At 36.0% G+C, this 7,618-nt stretch overlaps 1 protein-coding gene across 3 annotated transcripts in view; it reads left to right on the top strand.

Annotated features, from left to right (window-relative positions):
- Positions 1-7,275, top strand: part of PHKB (phosphorylase kinase regulatory subunit beta) — a 195,880-nt gene extending 188,605 nt beyond the window's left edge. For all 3 annotated transcript variants that reach the window (XM_019535774.1, XM_019535772.1, XM_019535775.1), the window contains 4 exons: positions 1,858-1,987; positions 2,485-2,592; positions 3,841-3,981; positions 5,925-7,275. In XM_019535774.1, the coding sequence (XP_019391319.1) occupies positions 1,858-1,987; positions 2,485-2,592; positions 3,841-3,981; positions 5,925-6,062 (517 nt within the window). In that variant the 3' untranslated portion in view covers positions 6,063-7,275. The remainder of the gene's footprint in view (positions 1-1,857; positions 1,988-2,484; positions 2,593-3,840; positions 3,982-5,924) is intronic.
- Positions 7,276-7,618: the final 343 nt, after the last annotated feature.

Here is a 7,618-nt window from a genome sequence, read left to right as displayed (position 1 = left end):
CACCTACATTGAACACCTTCAAGAGCAAATTGGATGCTTATCTTGCTGGGATCCTATGACCCCAGCTGACTTCCTGCCCTTTGGGCGGGGGGCTGCACTCAGTGATTTTCCGAGGTCCCTTCTAGCCCTAATGTCTATGAAAACTAGGCGGCAAAATTATCAAAGCTGAAATTGTTCCTTAATAAGTCTTAAGTGTTTGATCAGTGGTGGCTTATACTGAACCTCTCTTTTTTTCTTGCCTATTTTTGCAAATTCCTGTCATGTTTAATCCACTATAGTCACAAAAATATAACCCAAGAACCAGGCTAATATACAGGATTCATAAATTATGAAACAACAGTGCCAAATCCATTGCAGCCATCAATTTGATTAAGAACAATTAAGCTAGAACAATCTGGCTTCAGTCCAACATGAGTTGGGTGGTATCAAAGGTGCAGCATCAGCAGGGATGTTTCTACGTATCTGTGCTGGGACCAGACAACTGGGAGTTGTGCCCATGCTGCTGCCCCTTCTTCCAGTCCCCTGGCTGTGACATGGGCACGGCTTCAGGCCAGTGAGGAGCTGTGCCAAGATCAGGTATCTGCAAATTATGTCTGCATTGCTGCTGCTTCTCTACACTCCACCAGCTCATCCCCCTTGGCTGTGGCACAGGAACAGCTGGAAGCTACCTGGCCCAACCATCACTTGCTACCAGCTGGAAACTGTGCCCATGCCACAGCTAGGGAGTGTGGGAGGCGAGGGGAAGGAGGAGCATGAGTACAGCTCCCCCTGCCTGCTAACATGCACTGAAACCACCTGGCCTGCTTTGGACCGGAGCAAAGAGGGCGAGGACGAGCAGCGATGGTGTGGGTGCAGCTGGAAGCTGCTCAGCCTCAACACAGCTCCTTGCTCCAGAGCCCTGATCCAGGCACAGCCAAAACCCTTCAACTCCATGGGCTGAATATTGTTGAGCCCTGGCTAAGAGAAACAATGGAAAATGCATGAAGCTTCCAGAACTGTATGACAGATAAAAGGAACCTAAAATTCATCGCTTGAAAACCTCATAGAAGATATAATATGACTTTTAAATGCCTGCAGTCAGCAAAAGTGTGTTGCACTGATCTAGCAAATAATTATGGCTGGCTGTATGCACCACACAAAAAATCCTTATACATTTAGGTTCAATAATAGAATCAGCTTCCTAAATTCCAATAGTTTTTTTCTTTAAAATACAGATATTGTCAAAAGTGTATACTATCTGGGTTGAGCCACCCACAAAATTCTGATAAAAATAAATGTTTTTCTAACTTATCTAAACTACATAACGCAAAAAGACCTCTATAATCTAGCACATTGTTTTGCACACTAGCGTAGATCCATCCTTTTATGCTGTAGTATGCACACATTTGGTTTCCTATATAGGTACTCAACAAATTTATCTCTTGGGTAGAATAAAGGCAATTTTGTTTTAAGTGAATGTATATAGACTTCTTGTGTTTTATAGTTATTTTATACAATGAATCCCTAATGAATCGTGATTCCCTTGACTTCAATAAACACATTATTAGTTGGATATATCCTTTGTTCTAGTGTAAATAGATTTAACTTCTTTGGATCAACTCATAACACTGCTACACATTTAAGAATAGTACTCAACCTCTGTATCCTGAGCATCTTGCTTTTGTCATGGAAATAAGAGAATCTTAACATGTGAAAAAATTCTTCAGGAAATGTAGCATGTACTTTGCATGCATCATTGATGGATATTTGCTGTTACTGCCTATGCTACTGGCTTAATTAATCCACAAAGCCATGTTTGTTTTAAATACGAAGCAGACTGCTTTTTCAAGCCCTTCTACGCTTTTGCTTTATCCACAGATGTTGGCTTTATAGACGTCAAATAGATGGTTGTCTGAATCGAACTCCTCCTGGTTTCTATGACAGAGTGTGGCAGATCTTGGAGAGAACACCCAATGGTTTAATAGTAGCAGAAAAATACTTACCACAGGTAAAACAGGTCTAAATATTTAGAGAGATGCAAAAATCACATTTTGAACACCTAAATGTATTCACATTGTATTTTTGTCCCTCCATGGTATATGTATTACAGAGTACAAAGAGTTCTAACTATAAATTATTACTTGGGTTAGAAAAATCATTTGTTCTCATCCTAATGTTTTCTATGGAAGAGGTATCTAGTTTACTTGCCACTTAAAAAAATATGCTGAAGAAGAATCTGACATGGGTCTTTCTAAATGTATGCTATTCTAGGAATGTAGGACTGGAAGGTGGTCTTGAATCATGGAGTCACATGCTCTTACAGATTTCCCTGGTATTGTTGATCCATATAGATGGTTTAACCTTCACTTTAACAAAGCTTTATTTGTTACTGTTGGATAAATAATTCACAACAAATAGTCCAGAAAGCTCTATTAGAGAAGTAGAGAGAGTTAAATTATTAAACTAAAATATGGAACTTTAATACTTGAATAATTTCTTTTTCAGCAACCAACATTATCTGATATGACCATGTATGAGATGAATTTTTCCCTTCTAGTTGAAGACATTTTGCAAAACATTGACCAGCCTGAATACAGACAAATTATTGTTGAGGTTTGTATTATATAATAAAAAAGAAGCTGAATTTATAGTTTTGTGGTTACAACTTCAAAAATAATTATATAAGTCTCAAAGAATCCAGTAAGAATAAGGGATTTAATAGAATATAAGCACTTACACAGCAGAACTGACAAAAAAGTTTTGAGGACACCCTCCTTATGTATTTGTGCGCAAGTTAAGCAGGTTCCTATGAGCATGTTTAGAAAATGTAAGATTAAGGAGGTTAAAGGTAAACTGTGACTATAAAATTTCCATATATAGCAGCATATGCAACCTCCATCTTATGCCACTGCCACCTCTTTACACTATTCTGTTATTTAGGGTGCCTTTCTTCAAGTGTGAACACATAACCCCCCTAGCAGAAGATTAGTCCTCCTTCCCATTTTGTAGGACAACCCAGTGAGCTGTTAGCCCATTGAATCAATGGAATTTAACCTCCAACTTCTTCCAGTCATCCCATAATCTCTAAAAATGTGAGTCAATAGAAGGACCCTGCCAGACTATTACTCACCTTCCCCCTATGTAGATACTGTCTAAGCTAACCAAGAGGCAGATCTCCCCTCAATGACTGCCACATGAGTTGGCCTTTTTGCAGCCACCCAGCATTCCTTGTTGATGACCAAGAATCAGTTTCTGGATACCTTGGATATTCCCTTAGCACACAGGGAGTTCAACAGGATTTAATTATGCCCAATAACTGGGCTGTGCCAGTGACCGGGACATCCCCCAGTCTCAATATTAGAATCCCAAGGACAAGAGGTGAATATAAACCACCAGTTCCTACTAATAAGCCCCAAACTAATCACACATCCCATTTTCAAACTCTGTGGAGCTGCAAGGCATTAAAATTCCCCTGAATGTTGTCTATTGCTTATTTTGGTTCCATTGTTTTATTATGTTGCTCTGATGGTTTAACATGCATCTTATTTACACATGATTATCCATGAGTATCGCAGAACCTCTGTCCATTCTTTAATGATTGTTTATTAGTCATCCATATTACTTTTAATGGTTTTTGACTGTTCCACATGTTTCTTCAATTTCTAACCTGTATTTTACATAAAATTCTGCTTTTTAATATATTGAAATAAAGTATTATCTGTATACACTACCAAAATTAAGATGATTTTTTAAATAGCGTGTTAGCTTAAATCATAATGCATAAGCATTTTATCTAACCTTAACTTGAACTGGCTTAAATTTTCAGCCTTTATTTTATTTTATTTTTTTTATATACTGTAGTTGTTAATGGTGATATCTGTTGTGTTGGAGAGAAACCCTGAATTAGAGTTTCAGGACAAGGTGGATTTGGACAAATTGGTGAAGGAAGCATTTCATGATTTCCAGAAAGATCAGAACAGACTAAAGGGAGTTGAAAAACAGGTAAGTAAAATATTTACTTATGTCAAATTTATTGTTGTTCATGATCAGGTCGGTATGAATATTAAATCTGTGAAGCTTGAAATAAGACAGACATACAGGACTTTGAAATGGAATAAGACATTTGAATAAATAATTCTGGTTAAGTATTGCAGAATTTGAGCAGCTTCAGAGTGAATTCTGAGGAGCCTATAAAGATGTTTCCTAGAGCTTCATATTTGAACACTAGAAATTTGTAAGTTAACAGATAAAATTACTTGAGAAGGAACAGCCTACTCACAAAGGTGCATCTGTGCCTACTGCCTTCAGTTCTGTAATGAGCACTTAGGTTAATCTAGAATAACATGAATATCTTTTTAAGATCTTTAGATTAATATGCATGTTAAAAGATTGAAGACTTAAGTAGGTTAAAGATTAAATAGTAGCAGCTAGACATGGAGATATATAGGCCAACATTTAAAAAATGGCCTGAAGTTAGGCTCGTCAATAAGGGTACAAATACAAACATTTCCAAATACAAATATTTGGAAGAACTAAATAATCAAATCTCCCATTGACCTCAGTGGGAATATTTTGTTGGCAAGACATCCAGTTTTGCATTTAAAATACTTACCCATTGCTTTTTGGTTGTAAAGAAGTAGCCATGACCTAATAAACTGTTTCTGCAATAGTAGTTTTGGAAATCATTATTTTGTCTTTAGTAAATGCCCACTACATGGTTTTAAAGAAGGTATTCCCAAGTGAAATTAATATTTTCTTCTTAAGGGCCTCTGTGTGTTTCTGCTTAAAGGTTTTGTTGCTTCTCTGCCTGCCAGGGCTTTCCTACTCAGGAGTACTTCGTTAATTGTGAAAGAAACACCACACTGACACAGCCATGCTGCTTCTGGTACCCAGCTTAGAACTAGCACTGTTACCTCTGTGGCACTTCATTGTGCCATGTAGATGTACCTATATTCTCCCGACACAATTTGCTGCATCACAAGAGTGCCAAATGCACCCTGGATGAATCGGGAACAGCTTTCTCTGTCTTGCAAACAGGCAGCATCTGAATTTGAGTTCAGCTGCCATGGTAGAGTTTGTTCCAGGTTTCCACCTTGGGCTTTATTACTCTGTTCATAGCCTTAAAAACGGCATGTTAACAAGGAAGCATTATTTCAGCTTAGAAAAGTGTTAGTATGGAGTCAAGATCCTAGCATTTGTTTAGTACATGCACTAAATGTACAGGAAATCCTTAGACAAGTTTCCTCACAAACTCAGCCTTGATTTAGCGGGGGAATCATAACATGTCTAGCAACCCGGCTGATGAAGGCATTTAAAAATAATGTTTTCCTTCATTTACTCTTAGACAATACTCTCATATATATCAGGAACGGAATGTGGGAAAGATCAAATATCTCTTAGCAAACATAAGTAAGCATTTAAAGAAAATCTGGATTCCTGTGGGAGTCTTAGAAATATATTTTGTTTCTCTTATAAGACTAATAGAGTAAGTTCATGCTGCGGCTGCATTTTTAATTGTGACCTTAGTTACACATGCAATGATGCTACCTAACATTTCAAACAAAGTAAAAAGAAATTGATGTTTCAGTGTATATTAAAAGAGGAAATGTAATGGAACAGTAGGAGCTACACTTGTACTCATCTACTTTTTCACAAAATTATGCCCAAATCCAAAAAAATCCTAAAGATATTTCTAGATAATTGAGTATATTGACTGCAACTCTAGTCATTTTTTTATTTTTTAAAGTCCTATATGACCAATTACTTTAGAAATTGAAACACTTTGTAGTTTATAATACAATATAACTGGTAATGTCAAAAATGAAAACTGTTCCCTTTGCCTAAAGAATGGGTTCTACTAACTTACTCTTTGCTAGTGTTTAAACTTGAACATGGTGAATCAACATTTTTCATAGAAAAACAACACTTTTTTCCCCTTCCAACAGGATGATATGACCTCCTTTTACAACACTCCCGCGATAGGAAAAAGAGGAACATGCAGCTACTTGACTAAGGCGGTGATGAATTTATTGTTGGAAGGAGAAATGAAGCCAAGCAGTGATGACCCGTGTACTATTAGTTAAGCCTCAGAAAAAACAAGAAGCATTGCTTATTTTGGTTTTACTGTATTTTGCATGTGATATTAAATTTCTGTTTTGAAGAGTAGCAATGAGCTGTGCTAGAAATCTATACCATCCTTCACTGAGAGAAGTACAAATGGTACATGCCACAAGTGAGTATTTGGCAATAAAAATAGTATAAAGAAACAATGTCAATCATAATGAATAATTATAAATGTCAGAATAATGTGCTGACTAAAAATTATGCTTGCCTCATGACGACAGCTCATAACAAGTGTAATCCCAATAATATTTAAGTAAAATTGCATTGCTTATACTTATGAGTAGGCAACTTAAATAATGCTCTGAAATTATTTACGCACTGTTAACGCTAGTGTAAGATTTAGTCTCTTTTCCTCCATTTGTACTATAATTCTATACAACATTTATTGTAAATGCTGAATGATATACAGCTGAAATATTTTTAAAAATATATATTTGATCCATCATTTCATTACAAAGCTGTTAGCTCTGAAAATTAAGAAAGGTTTTGTACTTGGACAGTTTAGATAAATTGGAGGTAAAAACAATATTCTTCATATTCTGCGTAATATATTTTCTTTAAAAACTTAGTTTAGTTGATACAAATATATCAAAATTGCTTAGAGGTTTAATTTAGCGTTTAACTTGCTTTGCACAGATTAAATCGCAATAGGAAATGAAAATAAATTATGAAGACAAAATAGCATTTTATAGTTCAATAAATGTCACTGCATCTGGCTGATTTTTTTCTAAATTTTGTATGGGCTCTAAATTAACACTGGAAATATTATTTAATATGGGAATAGAATTTTTAAAATGCAGCTAAGAGAAAGTAAAATCAGGGCTATGATGTAAGAGAATCACTTTAAATGTATGCATTTGAATTCTTTCTTACATTGACAGCTCTGGTCTCCCCCTATATCCTGAGTGGAGTCTACAAATTCTAACTATATTATTTTTGTAGAAAGTAACTTTCAGATGCTTTCATAAAATCTTACTTTCCCTGTTGGTTACAATGCCCATAGTCTGATACAAGGACTCCCATTCACTTTAATGAGCATTGAATATATGTCGGTAAACAAATGATACTCTATTTTGCTATAAGAATCCTGTTAAAATGTTTGGTTTCTGTGCAAAGATCATCTAATGTTGGTTGACGAGAAATATGTTTACAATAAACTAACTTTCTTTAAAATGTGTATTAAATGCATGGTAATATAATAGCTACAGATAAGTGGTGGAGTGAATATGAGAGTAATGGTTTGGTGCGAGTGCCTAAACAAATGAGGGAAGAACTGACTCAAATGCTTGTGGTAGTCAGTGGTTCTGCTATAGTATGATTAGCTTACCCTGGTAGTCACAGAATGAAATGCTTCTGAAAACAGAAGATGGTATTTGTTGTGGAAGCAGAGATCAGACTGTAAAAAGGATCCAGCTCTTCCTGACTGGAAAATTAAATCCCTAGCTCTGAGGCTGACTGGAAGAGAAAGTAAAATTTCCCTTGGCCTTTATTTTCCAAATATTTATACAGTTATAAC

Source organism: Crocodylus porosus, unplaced genomic scaffold (genome assembly GCF_001723895.1).
Source record: "Crocodylus porosus isolate Cpor-Errol unplaced genomic scaffold, CroPor_comp1, whole genome shotgun sequence".
Classification (NCBI taxonomy): Eukaryota; Metazoa; Chordata; order Crocodylia; family Crocodylidae; genus Crocodylus; species Crocodylus porosus.
This window is presented reverse-complemented; position numbering and strand designations above follow the sequence as displayed.